Source organism: Myotis nattereri (genome assembly GCF_964212035.1).
Source record: "Myotis nattereri genome assembly, chromosome: 10".
In the NCBI taxonomy this organism is placed as follows: domain Eukaryota; kingdom Metazoa; phylum Chordata; class Mammalia; order Chiroptera; family Vespertilionidae; genus Myotis; species Myotis nattereri.
This window is the reverse complement of record NC_138085.1, coordinates 61422773-61445855: the sequence shown is the minus strand read 5'-3', so window position 1 is coordinate 61445855 and position 23083 is coordinate 61422773. Positions and strand designations below refer to the sequence as shown.

General features: G+C 37.0%; 1 protein-coding gene and 1 pseudogene across 2 annotated transcripts in view; both read right to left on the bottom strand.

The window, feature by feature from the left end:
- The window catches only part of LOC308525747 (ferritin light chain-like), a 1112779-nt pseudogene that overhangs the window by 681244 nt on the left and 408452 nt on the right, over positions 1 to 23083 (bottom strand). The window lies entirely within an intron of this gene.
- LRPPRC (leucine rich pentatricopeptide repeat containing) overlaps positions 315 to 23083 on the bottom strand; it is a 92910-nt gene continuing 70141 nt past the window's right edge. The window contains exons 30-38 of the mRNA XM_081100610.1: positions 22109 to 22235; positions 15060 to 15148; positions 11445 to 11649; positions 9817 to 9956; positions 9549 to 9664; positions 7095 to 7169; positions 5335 to 5419; positions 3678 to 3820; positions 315 to 2430 (exon numbers count right to left, since the gene is read on the bottom strand). Coding sequence (XP_080956736.1) covers positions 2374 to 2430; positions 3678 to 3820; positions 5335 to 5419; positions 7095 to 7169; positions 9549 to 9664; positions 9817 to 9956; positions 11445 to 11649; positions 15060 to 15148; positions 22109 to 22235 — 1037 coding nt within the window. The 3' untranslated portion in view covers positions 315 to 2373. The remainder of the gene's footprint in view (positions 2431 to 3677; positions 3821 to 5334; positions 5420 to 7094; positions 7170 to 9548; positions 9665 to 9816; positions 9957 to 11444; positions 11650 to 15059; positions 15149 to 22108; positions 22236 to 23083) is intronic.

Here is a 23083-nt window from a genome sequence, read left to right as displayed (position 1 = left end):
AGAGAAAGTGGCAGAAAGGTGAGAGTGATGCCGGCCTAGTGAGCATTCAGGAGAAAGGAATAGGAGGGTGAAGCGGAGGAACAGTGTGCTGGAGACAGCCCGGGTGGAGGGGACCCGAGTCACTGTCTGTAAAACGCTCCTGCTCTTCTGACAATTAAAGGTAAAATCCCCTACATTTTAAGTGTTGACTTAATTATATCCAACTCTACTAATTCTTGCCAACTCTGTACCGCAGGGATCCCAAATCAGCTAACTTAACAGACGAACAGTGCCTTCACCGGTTCTCCACACACTGTACACCCAGGAGATTCTGGTAACAAGAGGCCATCACACAATTTTTAATTTAAAATTTTAAGAGTAAAGTCTTTGAAATGGCTAAAAGCAGTTATACAAAAATCTGGAACACAATTTATTCAAAGCGTTTCACATTAAAATTATATTAGGTTCAAATACACGGATGCTCAGTTACATATAAAACACACTATAGTTTCCAAAAGTCTACAATGACGTGTACTTTTTAGAACTAGCTGTTTGCTTATAATTTGAATCTAAAACATATTATTGAGCGTTGCTATAACTGTGTTTACTCTGTATTTCCATTCATTTCAATTTCACTGGTAGATATTTAGTAAGCATCCATTTATAAGCCCACCTAGAATGTACAATTATTAAACTTTAAATATTTACATTCAAAAGGAAAAGCCAGTGCTAAAGATATGACATGACATGACATGACAGTTGTTAATCATGTAATACATTCAATTAGCTGTTTAGAACGCTAGGTTAAGATTCATGCCCATTTCCTCTGCACTACACCCACATTTCACCAGTCAATACACAAGGTGGCTTGGAGTCACTTCATGCGATTGAGATTGTACTGTTGACAGCGAAGTCCAGATTATGCCCAGGGTTATGCCTCATTTGAGAGACCTCTACTGATGAACATTAATACAACTGAGCTCAACTATTAGCATAACTGCAAAAAATAAGGCCTGCTTCAGTGGAATCACTAGAGGGAGGCTCATGGCAAACTCGGCAATATCATAACCACAACACGTGCCAGTCCTGCACCCGAGTCACAAAGGCAAGTTTCATTAAGTCCCTAGGTCTCATGGTTCCTTCAGGTCTAACTACAAAAAGATGAAGAATATGGCCAATGTCATAATAACATTTCTTGGCTCTCCTCCATCATCCCACCCACTCAATCTGGCGGCTCTAGATGCAGGATGGCTGGTCCCATAGGACAGGTTAGCAGCACAAACAGCAGGCCAAGTTATTTCCCCAAGGCAGGGGCACGCCCCCCCTCCTCGCCCCCCCGTAAACAGTGGGAAGCAGGTAAGTGGTCACTGATTTCAAATAGATAAGGAATATAACAAAAAGGGGATAACTCTCAAATGAAACATTTTCAATCCCCATACCTTTGTAATGGCAAACTGACTACCACCGTACATTCTTTTATAGTACCTATTTACAATGTAGATATTAATGGGCATGAAAGCCAATTTGGAGATAACGTTGAAAAAACGGAATGTACACCAAGATTCCACTCCTTCGTATATTAAATCACATAGTTATAGGATCTGAGTAGAAATAAGAGGCTCGGTGTAGTGGTATTTTGAGCTGACAATTCCTGAAACCGGAATGAGAGGAAGTGCCTTGCTCTATGTCATGATCAGTCAGGACTCAGACTCAGTTTTGGAGACTTCTATGAGCAGAGGCTCATGGGAGCCACTGTGGTAGAGGGAACGCATGGTGAGGAACCTCTAGGCATTGGCAAATAGTACCCTGACCAAGGGCAAGTCTCTGATTCTGCTTCACTGGAAAATGAGCACTGGGTTTAATGGCTGGTAAGACATCTTCTAGCGCCAACATTTTACAAAACTGGAAAATTATGCAGGGCTTCATACATGTAAAGAATTGATATATCATAGAATATTAAACATAAGAAAGCTCATTGAACGCCATTCTGTGCAGCTCCAACATTCATCAGATAAACAATATTAACAAGTAAGTCTTCAATAAGGGAATCTTTTAATGAAAATAATTGATGAAATTGAGTACAGGGCCGGAAGAAGAGTCAATTGGAAGAAGACCCTAAAAAAATTACGGTTTCATACATACACCAGGAACCTCTAAGAAAATGCCATAGATTTATGTTGTAGGCAAACCCAAAAAAGTCTGGTGACCAAGTGCACACAGCTATTGTCAATAAGATGTGGTACATATCATATCCCATATTACCAATAAATATAAGCACATAAACAGATTAACTTTTCATTTATTTATTTTTGTATTCTCAAATACATTTAAAAAATAACATTTTCGACACAGAATCACAAATACACAAAAAAACAAAGTAGTGCTTTGCTTGCTTCACAAAGGGGTCTCCCTTAATTCCTTTAGCTGCTTTGCATAAAATTCAAAGCTTTCCTGTTGAGGAGATAAGAAGGAAGGGAAGGTAAGATTTACTAGCAAGAGGTGATGGCACAAAACTTAAAAATCACAAAGTACTGCAAACTGGCAACACTTTGTTTCATGAAATCACCAGCCCGATTCAGAGTAAACACTAGCACCAGGAGCCTGTGGGGCGTGTGTGGGTGTAGGTACCTGGGTATGGACAACTGTGGTGTTTGAAAAAAACATGGTGTGTGACTTTCAGCTCAATGACACAATAAAAAGAAATACTGCATGATTCCTCTTGTTAAATATAACAATAAAAACAATAGCCAAAGCATGGAAACAACTTAAATGTCCATCAACAAATGGATGGATAAAAAAGATATGCTATACACACCCGTGGAATATTATTCAACCATAAAGAAGAATGAAATCTTGCCATTTGCAACAACATAGATGCACCCTGGAGGCATTATAGTAAGAGAAGTGAGACAGAAAAAGATAAATACAATAAAATCTCACTTATATGTAGACTCTAACAAAACACAAAACAGAGCTCATCTAGAGAAGACTGGTGGTTGCCCGAGGAGAGGTGGGGGATGAAATGGGCGAAGGGGATCAAAAGGAACACATTTCCAGCTATAGAGCCAGTAAGTCATGGGGATGTAATATACAGCATGGTGCTTATTAGTTAATGATACCGTACTGCATATGTAAAAGTAGCTAGCAGAGTGGTTCTTCAAAAGTTCTCATTACAAGAAAAAAATGTTACTATGTATGGTGATGGATATTAACTGAACTTATTATAGTGTCATTTTGCAATACATACAAGTACCAAATAATTACATTGTATACTTGAACCTAATATAATGTCAATTATATCTCTAAAAAATGTCCTAAGTGAAGAAATAAAAACAAACTTATTTAAACTGAATAAGCAATTAACAGTTCTATAAAACCCTTGGCTATTGAAATATAGGTTATGAAATGCTATTTCAAGTTGAAATAATGAGAAAACCACCCCAAGGACATTTGATAAATTCATAACTATAGCTGAAGGTCTGAAACTGACCTTGTATTTTAAACCTCACTCCCAGAGGGTTACATCTCCCACAGTCCATGCCCAATGTATGAAAGTCCAGTCCCTGAAACCCTCCCCTGAGGTTTTCCATAGAGACCTAATCCTCATGTAATTAAGTATTCAACTTATTTTTTTTTACACATTATTGTGAAGTGTTCATAAATCTGTAGAGGTGATTTTTTTTCTCTTAAATACTCACAGGGGGCTCAGGGAAAGGGACAGGCTCTCCAGCATTCTTCAGCAAAACTGCATAACGTTTTAGAAACAGATCATCTAATTTTATCTTCTTTGCAGTCAAATTTTCATACAGTGCTTTGGCAGATGAGACATCTTTGTCCACGCCTGAAGAAAGAGATATTAGTCACAGATAAAAGACAACCTATTTTCATCTTTCCCCAAAACATTTAGCTATAGAGGGACTCCTGTCTTTCTACCTGGATCGCTTTATCCCAAATTAACACTTAACTACCTTAGCAAAAGGCACATCCAGAATCTACAAGCACCCTCACTCCTTCCTCACACCTCTCATTCATGGAGTGTGTGCGTGTGCAAGTACTATTTCACTTAAGTGGGTAAGTGAGTAGCCCAGGAGCTACTAGTAGGTTTAGCTGGCTCTCCACCTTGGCTGATTTGCAGAAGTTTTCTTTTTACATTTACTGCTAAGATTACAGGGGCTCTGCTATTAACTGCTGGTAACTGTTAACATCTAGGCCCCTAACAACCCCCTTACCCTACACTAATGTTCTATAAACAACCCCAACGGTGGCAGCACCAGAGTGGGCCTCCAGAATGGACATGAGAAGTTTAGGAATCAACCGAAAAGGGAGCGAGGGTGATGACACACCAGCTCTCACTGGGTTTGAACAGATCTTTGTAGGTTGGGTGAACTCAGTTTCCTGTGTCAATTCTTTCCCTGCCATGCCAAGGGCTCATCTTCCAGAAAGCCGCTCAGAAACTCCGACCTTCCTTTCACCACTTCCTGATCCCCCTGCTCCTTCTCCCAAGTGGGATTACACAATAATAGTCTGGTGTTGTCTGACCCTATTTCATGTTACTTAGTTATTATTTAATATCTGCCAATGGAACTTTGAGAAGGTTTACGATTATAGCTGTTTTAAAATACTTCATGTTCTCCTGACAAGGGTGGAAAACCAGAGAACCAATTTACTAATTCTGATTGTAATCTCTTGTCCTGCCAACGATAAAATCAAAAAAGCAGTTATTTACCTCCTGCCTCAAGTGAGCAAATCAGTGGTTGGCAGATGGGTAGGTGATCAAAACTCAGAAATGCTACCGTGTATTTTGATTACTGAGGAAAATTTAGACTGATTCCCTCTCATATGTGATGGGCAGGCAATCAGGAAATTGCCTGAAAGACAGGAATTTCAACTGTGACTTAAGGTAAAACTTTGGAGCCCATTTTTAGTAAAGGGCCTGTTATTTCAAAGGCCTCAGTAGGCAAGGAGAGTATTGAAGGAGCAAGAAGGCAAGGCAAGTGGTAGTCTCGAGTATGTACCTATTTCATGCAGTGTTTCAGGTGGCAGGGCCTTGGGGAGACTGGATTGGTTCCCAGTATGTAAACCCAAGTGGACTCCCAAGACTTCCCAGGAGCCCGGGATCCCACTCAACACACAGGGCCTCTCTGAAGATGCTCAGTGATACCTGTTTTTATGTTAAAGGTATATGAATAATTTCATATTTTTCTCATAGTTTTTAAACATATTCTAAAGCTAAGTAAATTATTTATATAATTATCTGATATTTATGATTTCTACCTTGAGCTACAGACGAACTTAGTTGGCTATATTACAATTATTTAAATCACTTAAATAATATAGTCAGAATAAACTAATTACCACAGCTTTTCATGATGGAAGTGTATACTTCTTCTTTTTCAATTAATTCAGGAATCAGTTCTACTAAAGATCTCAATATTGGTGCCTAGGATATTAAAAGAGAAGTCAGAAGAACTGTGAAATAAAACACTGATATATAAACATTAAATCACAAAATCTTGACAATAATTACAACAGAACTGCCTACTCAATTTAATGGACTATTTCCCTTCTGTATACAGGCTGGGTTCAGTTCCAGACCACTGCAAGAAAGCAAGTACCATAATAAGCAAGTTGTAATTTTATTTGCTAGCTTAAATTTGTAAAAAAAAAAAGCAACATCACCTGGCTGGCATAGCTCAGTGGTTAAGCATCGGTCTATGAACCAGGAGGCCACGGTTCAATTCCCGGTCAGGGCACAAGCCCGGGTTGCAGGCTTGATCCCCAGGATGGGGTGTGCAGGAGGCAGCTAATCAATGATTCTCTCTCATCAATGATTTTCTATATCTCCCTTCCTCTCCCTCCCTCTCCGAATTCAATAAAAATATACCAAAAAATTTGCTATTAGGCAAAAAAAAGTTTTTTTAAGTGTGTGTGTGTGTGTGGGACGGGGAGGTGAGGGAGGGTGGAGGGAGAGGTAGGGGGTAAGTGTGTAGAAATTAAGGAAGTCTTAGACCTTCCAGACTGGAGACAACCTAAATGTTTCACAATAAAACAAACGTTATAATTGGCACTCAATTTGAAACTTCATAACATGCCTAAATAAACTAAGAATGGGGTTCCTGGTGCTCAACAGGTAAAATCAGATCTAAATAAAAAATTTTTGAAATATGCTTTTATTTATTTTTAAAAATATATTTCATTGACTTTTTACAGAGAGGAAGGGAGAGGAACAGAGAATTAGAAACATTGATGAGAGAGAAACATCGATCAGCTGCCTCTTGCACACCTACCACTGGGGATGTGCCCGCAACCCAGGTACATGCCCTTGGCCGGAATCAAACCTGGGACCCGTCAGTCCAGTCCGCAGCCCGACGCTCTATCCACTGAGCCAAACCAGCCAGGGCTATTCTTTTTTTTTTTTTTTTTTTTTTAAATCAAAAATAGGACTTGGTTCTGTTTTACGCACGATGCACGAATCTTTTAGTGCACATAAGTGCACAAATTGAGAACAATAATTTTTGGCACATACTGGTTTTAAGGCCTAATGGCGAACCTACCAGATGGTTAAAAATGGCCTGTGATGAGGGGAATGTTTCTGCACACTGTTACACGTACCAAGTGACCTAAGCAACAGGATTTTTATCTCCTGTTTCTCTGAACCCTTCCTGGGGGCTCCTAATGCATAACTATGTGCATAGAACATTCACTGCGTGAACCTGTTTTGCGTTTCCAGTTCAACTAAGGAGCCACACCAACTTTCTATCAACATTTAAATATATATTTTATTGGTTTTTTACAGAGAGGAAGGGAGAGGGATAGAGAGTTTGAAACATCGATGAGAGAGAAACATCGATCAGTTGCCTCCTGCACACCTCCCACTGGGGATGTGCCCGCAACCAAGGTACATGCCCTTGACCGGAATCGAACCCAGGACCCCTCAGTCCGCAGGTCGATGCTCTACTCACCGAGCCAAACCAGTTAGGGCATCTATCAACATTTAAAAATGTAAACAAGTACAGACAAGTAAAGTCTTCGATCTTCAGTGTTTTTAGATCAGGCCTTGAAGCAACAAGACTGGCTTATAGCACATTGGCTTGTCAGCAAGTTAAGCATAGTACCTTTCCTGGTTTCCGAGAACTCCTCATAAAGAACACGATGAAAATTGGGGTTTGCTCAGCAATTGCACCACATCTCTAAAAATGGAAACATTACTCAGTAAGTGAAGGTTTCTGATAAACAAGCAGACCAAGGCAATTATTTCCAATTAAGAAAGTTCACAATAATACAGTAATGTATCATTACTAATAGGAGGGCCTAGTGGTCGACCAATATTTTTAAGGCAAGGAAAAAGAACAATGTCAAGCTTTTGTGACTGCTACCCTTAGGACTGCAAGTATAAAAGTTTGTTTAAAAAGGGAAAAATTAAACTAGTGCTTCAACAAACCACAGAATAAGGTTTAGGACTGCAAAGAAAGAGGAAAAAAAGAAACACTACTCCTCTCCAATTATACTGCCAAGCATTCACAAGTGAGCTAGGGATCATAAGGTTAATTATACATTTAATAAGGTGTCAGGGAGATAACTGCTCGTTTCTTTATAAAAATTAAAATGTACAAAGCAAGTTCTCTTTAAAGTATAATTACCTACACTTATGCATACAAAAGGACTGATTTCAATCTCTCTATTTTATAAAAGGCTTTCATCGCGACAGCCAGTGCTTGAGAAAGAGACAAAAGTTAAACTAAAAAAAAAAAGTTTATGACAGACCAGATAAATCAAGTGTCTACCCAATCTTAGCTGCAACAGTAAAATCAAATATGGCAAGACAATATTTTAGTTTACACTCTTCGTAGATGTCATTCCTTAAGTTTCTAAAAGCTCATTCCTCTTTCAAAGCTTTAAAACATTGTCAATACTAAAACGAATAGTATAAAAAGAACTTTTGGGGACACACAGAACATTTACATTATAAACTGATGTTTTCGACATCTGTGAATAAAGTATTCTTCGGCACAGTAAGTATAATCTTTTACTGTTTGACAAGCAGGTAAAGGAAGGGTAAAGGCTTTATCATTTGAAACCTCAGTCTACTGAAGGGATGAAACGAAGACTGCTGTTGTTGCCTAACACCCAGTGGTCACCGAGAGCTGCCAGGCAGGCCTCTGTGGCTGAATGCGGCTCCGAGGGCAGCAGGCTCCCACCCCAGGTGCTGTCAGTCGTGCTAAGAGCCTTGAAAGATTCTGGCTCAGAACAAGCTGGTAGAGGAAATAACGAGTGCCACCCTTCTAAAGAACCATCAAAATAATGTGTTAAAATTGAACAAATACTACCACATGTATAATTAGATATGCAAATACCCCTAGTAGGTACACTGAGAAATGTACACACAAAGATAAAGCATTCGAGTTTATTTCTTTCAAGAGAGAACCTGAAATACTAAAGGCAGGAAGATTAAAAAATTCCTGAAATCCCTATCATAAACTTCCTTTTCTGTTTTGTTGTTTTGTTTTTTTTTTTTGAAGGTAAAGAAACCAAACCAACCAATAGAATTTTTAATTAACTGGAATTTCTCTCTGGCCAGAAAAAGAAGTACAAAAGCCTCAGAGACAGTGCCAACGTACACTTTTTACAAAACTGTTAACAGAGATATTTCTCAGGCATCCCTGTTAAAAATGGCTTGGCTTCTACTGTCAAACTAGATGAACTTTAAGGATGGAACGAGAGCTCAGGTAAATGGGTAGTTCTATCATCCCTCTCTATTACTTAAAAATGTAAGTGAATATAATATCATTTACTATCAGAAATCGGCCCCAGGCCTCAATCTAACACAGGGAGTCTACACAAACACCACCGTTGGCAGGATCACGGTGACTGTTTGACTGCCGCCTGCTGGGAAGGGGCTGCGCGTGGTGCCTGTTTGTGTGCATTGCCAGTGGCAGCTCCGATGCCCCACTGCTCCCCATTTGGAGCAGCTTTATATCTAGTGCTGCTACAATAGCAGCACTGCCGCTGTCCCCTACCCCGAGGGTTGCTAATTTAACTGGAGTGTGGGCCACAGAGACCTGCGTTTGTCGTTTAATGTGTCTGCGACACACAAGTGAATAGAAAGCAAATGCAACTCTTAATAAACCTCGAATAAGGCATGAACATGTTTGAGTGTTCAAGTGAGAAGCGGTACTTGAAAAGCAAACATTTCCTACTTTTTGTTTGCAAACTGTGTTGCCATGGTGATGCACAGTATTTAGAGCATTAGAGAAATTAAAGTAGGAAATCAAAGGAATTGTTACCTATCTGTAGAGAAACATTTGTCTTTAAATCATTTCATCAAAACAAGTCTTCCCTCTGTCCCCTCCCCCCTAAAATCTAAGGACATTTCCAATCTGATTTGGCACAGCATCCCACAATTCACAATCCAGTCCTTATCGTGCAACCTTGACTCACAATGAACTTAAATGTGCTAGCAGCACCACAATTCCATTCTGATATTCTACCACACACTTGTGTCAAGTAATTTCTCAATTTACTTCTCACGAGCCATCAGCCCCACTGCTCCATGTGTGGTGGGTCATTACCTGTAGGAGGGCTCTGGCATCATCCACCTTGCCCGAATCCACAAGCTGAAGGAAAAGGTCGGTGACAGGTTTGTATACTGCAAACTGATTGGCCAATCTCTCTGCCATGATGCTTACTGAAAAAAATGACAGGAAAGAAAAATCTTTCATTTAAACCATCCACCAAAGAAATGTGGTCCAGCCTCACTAGAGAGAAAATGTGGTGCTGTTTTGTGTGTGTGCTTGTTTTTTGTTCTTTTTATAAAAGCAAAAAACACAGCTAACTTACTCTTTTCAAGTGCTGGATCCAACTGCTCCTCTATTACTTTTCTGAATAAGTATGCCAAGCCAAAATACTGGGTTTCCATGGTTTGATTCCCTGAAGTAAGCATATTTTCAATGTTTTCTATTGCAACATCTATGTTATTGCTGTAAAATAAAGTTGTAGTTGCTTAGAGACAAAATCAAAGTACTATATATACAAGCATTATAACTTAAAAAATTGTATATTAAATATTTAATTTGATTTTGTAGATCTTTGGATATAAAATAAAAGCTGTGTAACTGCTACAACTTTGGCTGTATTATCTATAATGGTCACTACTGCATAAAGCAAAGTTAATATGTGTCATCTCAGTATTCTTAAAGATGCTGATGTCTTTAAAAGGTGTACTTTCAAATCTCTCAACCCATAGTCACCATGACTTTTTTCTGTCAGGTACTATAGAACATTTGAAAAATATTCAATTTATACTAAAATTATCAGAAAAAAGTATCTTCACACTTTACATTAAAAATTCAATTACACAGCCTTATTTAACAAGTTACAGTAAAAGAATTATCTTTATAACTTTTTGGGCAAGGTTCTCTTTATTTGCTACTTTACAGTTATGGCACTCCAAATAATTTTATGTTGAAATTATTACCTAAAACATAAGAATTCTCTAACTAAAAATGAACACCCATTACAATAAATTTTTCTTACAGGTCTTAGTTAGAAATATTATTCACTAGTAAATAAAAACATATTCTCCACATCACATAAAACTGTGTTTATATGATAACATTTAAAAATTCATCTGCTCTTACTTGGATAATTTCCTTGAACTTAACAAAATCACATTTTCTCATTAAAGGGAAAGTTTAAAAGTTCTATTGGGGAAATAATTTTAAAAGGGAAAACAAAACACAATGTCTCCGCCCAAAGATATAGAAACAAACAAACAAACAAAACCTAAAATACACAAATGTTACATTTTAGTATCATAACCCATTAAATATATGTAAGATTACCTACTAAAGAATATTTTTTTCTTAAGGCCTGAAGAGGTCAATTCCATAATTATCCTCATGAATTTTGAACTTGAGAAAGTTAATAAAAATCAAGTTACTTCTTTCTACAGTGGTGATTCTCACAAGGAATCTAGAGTTGGTGGTAAGAGAATCACCTCTATATCCCTCTTTTTTGTGGAGCTGGAATGACAGGGTGGATGGTAGGAGGGTGGGAAAAGAGAAACTCCTATTTCTAACAAGCTTGCTGGGCCTTCTATTTCACAATGTTCTAGTAGACTGTCACCCTGAGTGTTGCTGGCAATCAATGAATTCATTTTTCACTTCTGTAACAACGTGTTTCCACAAGGGCCTGGTCTGTATGAATGAGAACAGTCAGCAACCCTGAAACAAATTTTACGAATTTGATAAATGTTCTTTATTCTGATTTAATTTAAAGCTAACACACATTTCATAATGTATAATAAAGTATTCCCAAACAGTTAGAGAATGATCAGCAACTGGCGTCAATATTTCCTCTTCAGTTGATATGGTTTCTAATAGCTTTAAAAAGTTTTAAAAGGTAGTATTAGAGGTAATGCTCCTCCCAGCATCTGATGGAGAAAAAGAAAGCTTGAAAATACTCACTTCTTTATTTGTGCCAAAGCAATGTTATTGATGAAAACCATATTTGAAAGTCCAATCAACTCTTCGAGTCCATTTACCATCTTCTGAATTGCTTGTATGCTTTCTAAATCACCCTTCAAAGCACACGCCTGAATCAGGCGGGTCACTGCTATCTTAGAAGGTGTCTGCCCCTGATCCAAGGCCGTCTTTAGCATTGTTAGAGCCTCTACAATAGAAGACCAGGTGACAGAGTTTTTCTTATATTAACCATAATGACTTTAATGCACTTTGAAAACCAGCTTTTAAATATAAACACCAAATGGCTATAGACAAAAAGCTATGAATAATTTATCCTAGATTACAGAAAATATTAACACTTTATAAAAAACCCTAAAAAATGACAATTTATTTGACTGCCTATAAGATAGAGACCAGAGAAATGTCTTCTTTAAGTCACAGAAAATACAAATGATATTGAAAGAATGTGAGTACTATTCTGGGAAAACATTTAGTGACTAATTTCAAGGAAGTTAACAAGTTCAGAGAAATATAAATAAGAATTTTAAAAATTAAAATTTCCAAAAATACGTAATTTCTACTATATTTATACTTTCCCAGACTTTATTATGCCCAAAGATTAGATGATTATCAAATCTTCTAATATTCCAAAGATTCTTTCTTGAAAACAGTATCTTTTTCTAGTCCAAACAGGATCAATCATACAAAAGCAGCCAAACTGAAATATTCAACTTTCACACTAGCAGACTTATTTTACACTACTGAATAATTTCTTGTAGATAGTTTCTTGCACTCATTTTTCTAAGAAAATAAAACTCACCAGATTCCCATAGATATAGCCACAGGAGTTTTTTTTTTCTAAGTATCATACTTAACATTACCTGATTATGGATACATTTAGAACAAACATCCTTCTAATTTAATGACTCGTGCAAGTGTAGTGAAATCATTATATTAAATAAAGTGGTGGATTGAGGGAAAATATAATACTTAGCATAACAATTAACACTACTACCAAAAAAAACCTTCACAGCTTACAGCAATTAAAGCAATGTAACCTAGACAGAATTCTCTAAGACTCTCAAAGCAGCTTTCCAAATAAGGAGAACCTTTCTTTTACAGAAGAATGGGAAAAGAGTAATAATTAAAGTCTATTAAAAGTGATACAGTGAAAAGACAATGAATTCGGTGTTTATTACTGAATAAACAATTTATAATAACTCCAAATCTCAGTGATTCTCAAAGGGGGAAAAGAGAAAACAGGTAGTTTAAAAGGCATATTCAATAAAATTTTATAAATATGTACATATAGGAAACAAAAAATGTTATTAATGTCATAGAAAACAAGCTTGATAACATCTTTTTAACTGGTGGTCATACACAGATAATTTCAGGATATTCTTATTAACTAAGAATATTGTCAGATAAGGAGGATTTTTTCACCAGTGAATTAAAATAATAACAAAAATAAGATAACGATGATGATGATGATAGTAACTAGCATTTATTGAGCTTTAACTACATTTGTTGAGTCTTTACTACATGCCAGGCACAGTAGTAAGCAACTACACGCACAACTACCCAAGTACCAATTTTACAGGTGAGAAGCAGAGGCAGAGAGTTTAAATAATTTGCCCAAGGTCATATTGCTAAACACTAACCCAAGGACCTAACCACCTCACAGGCTGCATCAATGAATGCACATGTGTGTGACAGTGGAGGATCAAGGAGAAGAGATCACATCGTATCTACCCAAAAGGAGTATTGGACTTTAGAACCTAAATCATATTCCCAGGACCTGCCTTCTCTACAGTTTATGACTTAAGAGACAATAAAAATCGGTACCTATCCACATCTGATCCTTTTCACTCTCACCTAATTTATTAGTCATATTGATTATAATGCAACATGTATCAGCTATTAATATTCCAAAAACAGTATTCGCTTATAAAATTAGATTAAAATTGAATTGACTTTATTTTTCTTCCTGTTTTAGATGAGACTGAGAAAAAGAAACCTGAAAAGAAAAGAGGATTTTAAAAATTGGGAGCTCAGCCATAGAGCAAAATAAAGACATGGGGGCAGTGCCAACACCATTCCCATCCTTGCCCATATCATTTTAACAATAGTAAGTCTGTGGTGAGGCACAGGAGGTGGCTCATAGCTCCTGCTCTCAGCCAACTTCCAGTTCAACTGAATAGCTGAAATGTGAAAATTACATGTCAAAGTTTCTTATGGTTTCTCCAGGGTATCTAACAATATAAGTAGGGGGTAGTAGTCAAGTTAAATTCAGTTCAGGTTCAGCTCAAAAATTAATACCTTGAAATTAAAGAAGTGTTTTATTCTTATCTTCGTGCCTACAGATATATATACTAAAATACCAATTTGACAAAAAGCCTTTTTTGAAAATGAAAGTTTTTAAAATATTAAAAACAAGCCCTACAACACTCAATTATGACTTCAGGCTGTCCAAAAAGACTGTGTAGGCTGGCCCTGCCTGTGGATTGCTGAGGTGAAAATTTTGCAAAGGGAAAACCATCACTTACATAGTCCGTCCTAATCAATTAGGAAGACATCTAAAGATCAGCACATTTAGGTATTACAGACAACATTAACACTACACAATCAGAGAGCAACTTTCTCTGAGGAATATGACATTATTTAATAAACACGCAAGTGAGGAATAACATCATTATTACAGACTGAGGAAGAAATAGGTAACATATTGAATAGTTAAAAGCTTTTTTCAACATTCCTTAAAGATTTCCTAAGTGGGTTTTGTCATACTGGCAAAACTATGGTGTTACTATAGTGACTACAATTCAAATGTAAACCTAACCGTGAAAAGATGCTTACCTAAATTTAAGATTCATCATTTTCCCCCTGGGGAGCGCATTCATAAGACCTCCAGATCCAAACCCATTCTTCAGCAAACCCATAAACAGCTTCTACCACACAAGCAGCCCCTATCCCAATCCTCCCCAAAGTCATCTCTACATCTTTCTGGTATTATCCTCTTAATATTTATTTAAAAACTCTAAATTCCAAACTCCAAACAAACACATTTTATTACTGATGGTATTATGAACTATTAAAAAAGTATTAGATTAAGTTTTAAAAATCAATATTATAATCATTTGGTGCACAATCCCACACATTTAACACTCAATTTAACTCATTTGCTATCTCACACACAACCAACACAATATGCAAGAAACAACTGCTGGGAATTGTTTCAGATGCTCTAAAGTAAAGTATGTTAATTTCTAAAGCAAAGTGACTTGTGCTGTGAATTTTAACGCACTTGAAAGCCTGTACTTTCTCTCATTCTGGAACACAAATTTTGCATGTCTGAAGAGCTGTGATTCATCTTAAGAAAACCCATCTTGTGTTAAATGGAATGGAAACTGGACTAAGTGGTCAAATGACAAGTACATTCATATTCAAGCTGTATTATAAATGCATGTACAGTAATTTACGTCTCTCAGCTACCACAAAAGGCTCTTGATAAGCAGGTAATTTGCTAAATGGACTCCTTTATCCAAGTATTCGAAGGGCGTTACAAGAAAAATCTGCAGAGGCATTAATGTGACGTAAAGGTCAAGCATTGTGACATACCTTTCAAATAATCCCGCCTAACTTGCGTTATGATGAGGAGGCTGTTGGCAGCATCGTTCAGTGTGAAGCCCTTGATGTGGGTCTCAGCGCTAAAAGAAGCAGACATTTAGAAAGGAATTACTGACATGCTTCTGATACGATAATAAATGGTTGAGCACCAAGGTGAAATTATAAAAACTACTGTTCGTATGTTAAAAATATTGCTGCAAAATATCGACCTGGAGACAGCTTTTGTGTTATCCTGTCAATGGTTATAGAAGGATAATTTTTTTTTGCATTCTGACAGATGACAAAGTTGGAAATGAGCAACAAAAGAAACAAAGTACAAGATTTTTTTTAAACAATCGGTTCAGATTCTTGAATGCTGACATATTAGATGACTAAAATAACTGCATGCCCTGCATTGTTCTGCTGTATCCTAAGCTGGATTCCTTTTCCTCTTTTTTCTACATTCACCATAATTATAAAATGTAAAACTATTCTTTCGGCAACAAAAATGAACACTTATTTTCAGCACTGTATATTTTAAACATAAACTAAAGCATATTACTAACTAACCTCATATCACTTGGTTGATTAATTTTTAAATTGCTGTCATCATACAGTTTTTAAAGGTGAACGTACTGTAGAACTAAAACCATTGTTACATTAAAATTTAAAATTTCACACAACACTCTTGTCCTGGACTTAAAAATTTAAAGCACCCCCCCCCCCAACTTTTTAAAACCCAAGAGCAAAAAATTGCTTTACTTATGACTAAAACCTACAGGATTTAAAAAACAAACAAACCCTAGTCAGGGATGATTTCTGTTTGCTACACTGTTTGTACATCTCCTGTGATGAAATTTCAGCACCCCCAGGGCTCACCGCCGGATTAGGAAATCTCCACAGGTCAAAAAGAGCAAAAGCAATTGCTGCCATTTGCCTTATCAAGCTCAGTGATGATCTTGCTGCCAACAACCTCAGCCTGCCGACGTGGGCAGGTTTCGAGAACAGCAGGGTCACTGCTAAATTGTTCTCGTCAATCCCAAGAAAATCCTCCAAAGACACAGTGATGTGCCCATCCTCTTGTCACTTCCAGCCACTGGGGTTCACCCCTGCAGCCCCCCTCACCCCCAGACGCAGGATTTTCTTATCCCCCAACCGATCCTCTTAATCCCTCCAAAGCACCCACTGCTCAGTTTAACGCTTTTCCTTTGTACCATCTGCCAAAGCTCTTAAGTCAACAACTCCTGCAGGAGACTATAAACTGCCTAAAAGAAAGGATTTACTTTCTCAATCGTTAGCATGATTAAACAGTAGACGCTATTAAAATTAAGCTCACTTCTTATGCCAACATTATTAAATGTATTATACTATACTTACTTGAAAATACTACCTAAAATTTATGAAAATCATGAGGTAACAAAAGTTCTCTTTTAAAGGACATCAAGTGTGAATTATAAACCTTTCGAAAACCTCAAAACACAGAACGTTTTCTTTCCCACCTTGTGAAGCTCCCTATTCAATACAAATATTAAAGTGAGATAAATAGGAAGACAAAAACTCTGTGCAGTTCCAGTATATACCAAACACTTATATTTTACATATGTAGAAGCAATCCATCACATCAAGTATATTCCAAACTGGCAAAAGAAAAAAAAAAATGCCCTAACCAGTTTGGCTCAGTGGATAGAGCTTCGGCCTGCGGACTCAAGGGTCGCAGGTTCAATTCTGGTCAAGGGCATGTACCTTGGTTGCGGGCACATCCCCAGTGGGGAGTGTGCAGGAGGCAGCTGGATCGATGTTTCTCTCTCATCGATGTTTCTAAATCTCTATCCCTCTCCCTTCCTCCCTGTAAAAAAATCAATAAAATATATTTTTTATTTAAAAAGGAAAAAAAACTACAAAAAGTTACTGGCAGAGATCTTTGAATTGGACTCATTCATACAATACAATTAAAGAAGTTTACTTCTGTTCCATAGTTTTGATCTTTCCTTTTGAAAAACCATCTAGTCCAGGACTATCAAATCGACTTCCTGTGATGATAGGATTTTTTTATCCATGTTGTCCAACAGGGCAGCCACATGTGGCTAAATGTGATAGAGGAATGGAAATAATTATATTTAATTTTAATTAATTTAAACTTAAACAAGCACATATGGCTACAGTGGCTATTGGGTTGAACAACACAGAATTCTAGACGTTTTCATTTTTAGAACTGCCAAAGGAAGTAACTACAAAGGATAAAGGGCATAGATCTTTTAACTTACAATCAACTGCAAAAATTGATATATTAACCAAAGATGATAGTATTGTAGGGAGCGTTTCATCTTAAGAGATTTCAGAGTAACAACAAGGTCTATGGATTATACTTACATAACACACACAGAACATTAGTTGGTGATTATAATTTATTTCAGTTTGGATAACAACTAGCCAACCCAGTAAAAACCATCAGTGAATTATTTAACACTATTTCTAGATAGAATGAAATAAGAAGCTGGTAGGAACAAGAGAAAACAAAGTGCTATTCTTGAAAGATAAAGTAGTGCAACTGCTAAGAATTTCCTAAGAAAACAGTTTAATGTTATCAGATATTTTATATTATTAATTTTTTATTTACTGATTTGAGAGACAGACATTGATTTGTTCCATTCATTTATGCATTCATTGGTTGATTCTTGTATGTCCCCTGACCCGGAATGAACCTACAACCTTGGCGTATCAGGATGACGCTCTAACCACCAGAGTAATCCATCCAAGGCCATCAGACATTTTAACAGTAATTTATATCCCTTACTGTTCTCTGTGAATAAGCAGTTCCACTCCCTTGAAATAGTTCACTATACCTAAAGTTTTATGTTGAGAGATAAAGAAAAGTTATAATTCTAACTAAAAGTGAAAAAAATTTGTTTCCTTTCAAAGTTTTAAAGGCAGCTATTGCTGATACTTTTAGGTTCTATTACTAGTTGGGAAGATTAAATGACCTTGTGAATAAAACTGAACAAATCTCATTAGAGGTCAATTGAATCTGCAACACATTAGTGACAGCAAAAGTATAGCAACGACAAAGACTGCACTTTCTATTACTTCATAGGAAAGACTGAACAAGTGGCATTGTGTAGGTCATTACAGCAGCAGACTGCTATCTGACTGCTATTAACTGAGAGTAACAGCACCAGAAAAAGAGCAAGGGACACTGCTTCTTGCTATGTGGCTCACTTGGTTACACCATATTATAATAAAGATGCCTATAAAACAAAGCAACAATTCTTTTTACCCTAATCATAGATACAGAGCTAGAAGGGCCTCATGTTGTCAATAAACCAGGAAACGAATCCAGAGAAGTTAGGTGACAATCCTTTAGTAATATAGTTAATTAGTTAGAGAATTGGAAATACAACTTCCACTTCTGAATTTCCAGTCCAGAGTTATTTTCAATGTAGACCTAACCCACAATACAATTCTTCATAGTTAAATAAAACATTTTATTGGTCCAAGGGAAAGGATGTGCATCCAATCCTCAGATCAGGTGCCTCTGGGCATTCTAAGGCTTTGTATCTAGGATTCTCTTAGGCCCACACAAGGAAGGTAGCTGGTAATAATGGAATACTGCATAAAACAAAGATAATAGTGACCACAAGAGTATAGAAAGGCTTCACAAGATCTATAGAGGGAGGGAGGGAAAAAAGATTAACTTACATTTTACAGGTGGTGGACATAAGAGGAAACAGAAGGGCTATGCTTATAACCATCTTCTTTGTCAGCAGCTTGCATACTTGTTTGATCAAGTTTATACAACACATACCAATGCATAAATATGTAAATGCACATATAATTAAAATTTCACAAAATATTTTTAGTACATAAAGTGCTTTGATATTTTATATTCTATTTCATTTTTTAAAAAATATATTTTATTGATTTTTTACAGAGAGGGAGGGAGAGGGATAGAGAGTTAGAAACATCGATGAGAGAAACATCAATCAGCTGCCTCCTGCACACTCCCCACTGGGGATGTGCCCACAACCAAGGTACTTGCCCTTGACTGGAATCGAACCTGGGACCCTTGAGTCCGCAGGCCAACACTCTATCCACTGAGCCACACCAGTCAGGGCTATTTCATTTTTTAAAATGTTGGTTCTGTCCCACTATATACACTCTATGACCCACTAACTGGTTAAAACTCGTTTGAAAAACTACTTATGAAAATGGTCTTCGGCGAAGGCATGCACACTGTGTGAATGCTCGGGTGAGGCAACAAGATGTTTAAACCTTTCTATTTAAAACTTATCCTTTATCCCTTTATGTTTTATGATATACTTACATGTGAGACATTAGTACAATTCACTATCAATGGTATGTGATCAAAATGTTTAAGACGTGAGTCTTGAGTCACTGGGTGTTCAGTAAAATGCAGACTCTGATCAGCTGAATCAGAGCCTCCTCTGCCTAGAGGGAATCTTTTTATGCTACCAGAATCTGAGGTTCGCTGTTCTAGAACAAGTCCGGTTAAAATAAAAAATTATAATCTGTGCTTTAGGAAAGTAGTTTAGAGGGCTTTTAAACCAACCTCGGGATTAAAAGTTTTTAAGTTTTCCTTCTTTGCTTCTATCCATCCACTTTTTCATACCCAACTCTCAATACAAATGCTCCTTTATTTTTCCCACTTCCCCTTCCTCCCAAATAACTGTTGCTTCAGAATGCCACTGATTATAATGGGTAGTGTCGGGAGAGACTGTAGATAATAATTTCCTGAGAAAAGTAATTTTAGGAAAAAACCTACACCCTCTTGATGACTTCAATGGTTACAGATGACAGGATGTTGTTCATTGTCAAATTTTCTAAGTCACTAACTGCGGATACAGTGAGTATTCTTAAAATAGGTAATTTACTTAGCAACTGAGTATTTTTATCTAAGGAACTAGCCAGAAAGGCAAAACCACTACCACCAGCAATACCAACACCATCAAACACACTAAAAACAAAAATCATACAAAAAACACAACATAAGGGGGGGGGGGTATTTAAGATGCATTGAACACCTATATTTTCTCTACTTCGCTAATCTCTTTCAATATCTAGCAGAATTCTTTAATGTGAATATTATTATGCAGTCATCATAGGAGAAAAACTGAGGCTCAGATTGGGAGGTAGTTTTTCAAAGGTCATAGAGCTTTCAAGTAAGATTCAAACCCTTCGTTATGCCAGGCTGCTCCTACCACAAAGCGTGCGTGTGCGTGCGTGCGTGGATCTAGCTCAGCCGTGGGCAAACTACGGCCCGCGGGCCGGATCTGGCCCGTCTGAAATGAATAAAACTATTGAAAAAAAAGACTGTACCCTTTTATGTAATGATGTTTACTTTGAATTTATATTAGTTCACACAAACACTCCATCCATGCTTTTGTTCCGGCCCTCCGGTCCAGTTTAAGAACCCATTGTAGCCCTCGAGTCAAAAAGTTTGCCCACCCCTGATCTAGCTGCTGAACAAGAAACAGCTCACAGCCAGCTGGCCTGGAGGTCAAATCCTCCTAGTATTAACTACAACAATCAAGGCTTAACTACAGGAGGACTGCACACAAAGACCACTAGGGGGTGCACCAAGAAAGCATAAAAAATGCGGAGACAAAGAAACAGGACAAGACTGTCAATGGAGGATATTCAGTTCAGAACCACACTTTTAAGGTCTCTCAAGAACTGTCTAGAAGCCACTGATAAACTTAATGAAATCCTCAACAAATCTAATGAGACCCTCGATGTTATGATAAAGAACCAACTAGAAATTAAACATACACGGACTGAAATAACAAATATTATACACTCCCAACAGCAGACCAGAGGAGTGCAAGAATCAAGGCAAAGATTTGAAATGCGAAGAAGCTAAAAACACCCAACCGGAAAAGCAAAATGAAAAAAGAATCCAAAAATACGAAGATAGCGTAAGGAGCCTCTGGGACAGCTTCAAGCGTACCAACACCAGAATTATAGGGGTGCCAGAAGATGAGAGAGAGCAAGATATTGAAAACCTCTTTGAAGAAATAATGACAGAAAACTTCCTCTACCTGGTGAAAGAAATAGACTTACAAGTCCAGTAAGCACGGAGAACCCCAAACAAAAGGAATCCAAAGAGGACCACACCAAGACACATCATAATTAAAATGCCAAGAGCAAAAGACAAAGAGAGACTCTTAAGAGCAGCAAGAGAAAGAAACTTAGTTACCTACAAGGGAGTACCCATACGACTGTCAGCGGATTTCTCAACAGAAACTTTGCAGGCCAGGAGGGAATGGCAAGAAATATTCAAAGTGATGAATACCAAGAACCTACAACCAAGATTACTTTATCCAGCAAAGCTATCATTCAGAACTGAAGGTCAGATAAAGAGCTTCACAGATAAGGAAAAGCTAAAGGAGTTCATCACCACCAAACCAGGATTATATGAAATGCTGAAAGGTATCCTTTAAGAAGAGGAAGAAGAAGAAAAAGGTAAAGATACAAATTATGAACAACAAACATGCATCTATCAACAAGTGAATCTAAGAATCAAGTGAATAAATAATCTGGGGATCATAATAGAATCAGGGACATAGAAAGGGAATGGACTGACTATTCTTAGGGGGGAAAGGGGTGTGGGAGATGCGGGAAGAGACTGGACAAAAATCGTGCACCTATGGATGAGGACAGTGGGTGGGGAGTGAGGGCGGATGGTGGGGCGGGAACTGGGAGGAGGGGAGTTATGGGGGGAAAAAAGAGGAACAAATGTAATAATCTGAACAATAAAGATTAAAAAAAAAAAAGAAACAGAACATGATACAAATTACTTTTCTGTCTATGGGTACCATAAATGAGTTACGAGGTTACACAATGTAAATAAAAGGTGTTGCACTATGTAGGGCCAGAAAAGGTTGCATAATTTATAGGTTTAAAAAACCCATAAAATTAGAAAACCACTTCATATGACTTTTGTGAGTAGTTGAGAAACCGCTACAATACATCATTAGAAAAATCCTTAGTAACAGATGGTATTTTTTTAAAGTAAGAGGTATAATAAATGGACTAATACTTACAAATTTTTCACTTGCATTGCTTGTGTAAAGCTATCCTTTATCAACAGTAATTTTATAAGATTGTTGTAAGTTTCACTGTCAAACACAACATCTTGCTTTTGTGCTTTCAGGAAAATATTATATGCATCTATGAAGAAAGTAAAACAATAAAAATGAGAGGACATCATTCTGAAGTGCCAAAGAGGAGGGGGGAGAAAAACGAAAACATAGCCCTAAACCCACATATTTTTTTCTTTTAAATTTTACCAACTATACAGAGACATATACACTGCTCAAGCAAGCAGATGCTATCTCTCTTCTAATCTTTAAAATACAAAGTGAGTTGGGAAAACTACTACCTAATCCAAATGGATGATACCTGAAAGGGCCTCCTTTTAAAGTTATTTTTCATATTCGCTTTCAAAAGTCAATGAATTATTTTCATGCCATAAAATTAGAAACAGCTCTTCTGAATTTGTCAAAAGATACCAGTTTGAAGTAAACTGCAAAATGTGTCTTAAAGTCCAAATAAAGCAGAGGTATAATTTAGATTGAGGGGAGCAAGAGATTCATTTTAAAGCAATCTTTAATCTATAAGTGGGTGGTTACAATGGTTAACACTTCCACACAATAGCATTAAAGTGAATATAGCCTATAATTCTAAAATTAGGAGATCAAATTATTTGGCTGCGACAGGACTTATACAAAAACATACAATTTTCAAATATACAGATATCTAACAAGTAAACTAAGCAACATTTGTTTGACTGATTAACAGTTTTATTTCACTTGTTCACAATAACTGTCAGTGAATGAAAAGATGTTACCAAAAGAGAAGTATCTACACTTTTCAGTCACTTACTTTTCTGAAATAAAATTGCCTGGCTATAAACATCCAACTGAAACTACAATCCACTCTCTGGTGTGTATTAACAAATCACAATAAAGATTGGCATAACTGAACTGTTAGGTACAACCTTCTATGGATATACTAGA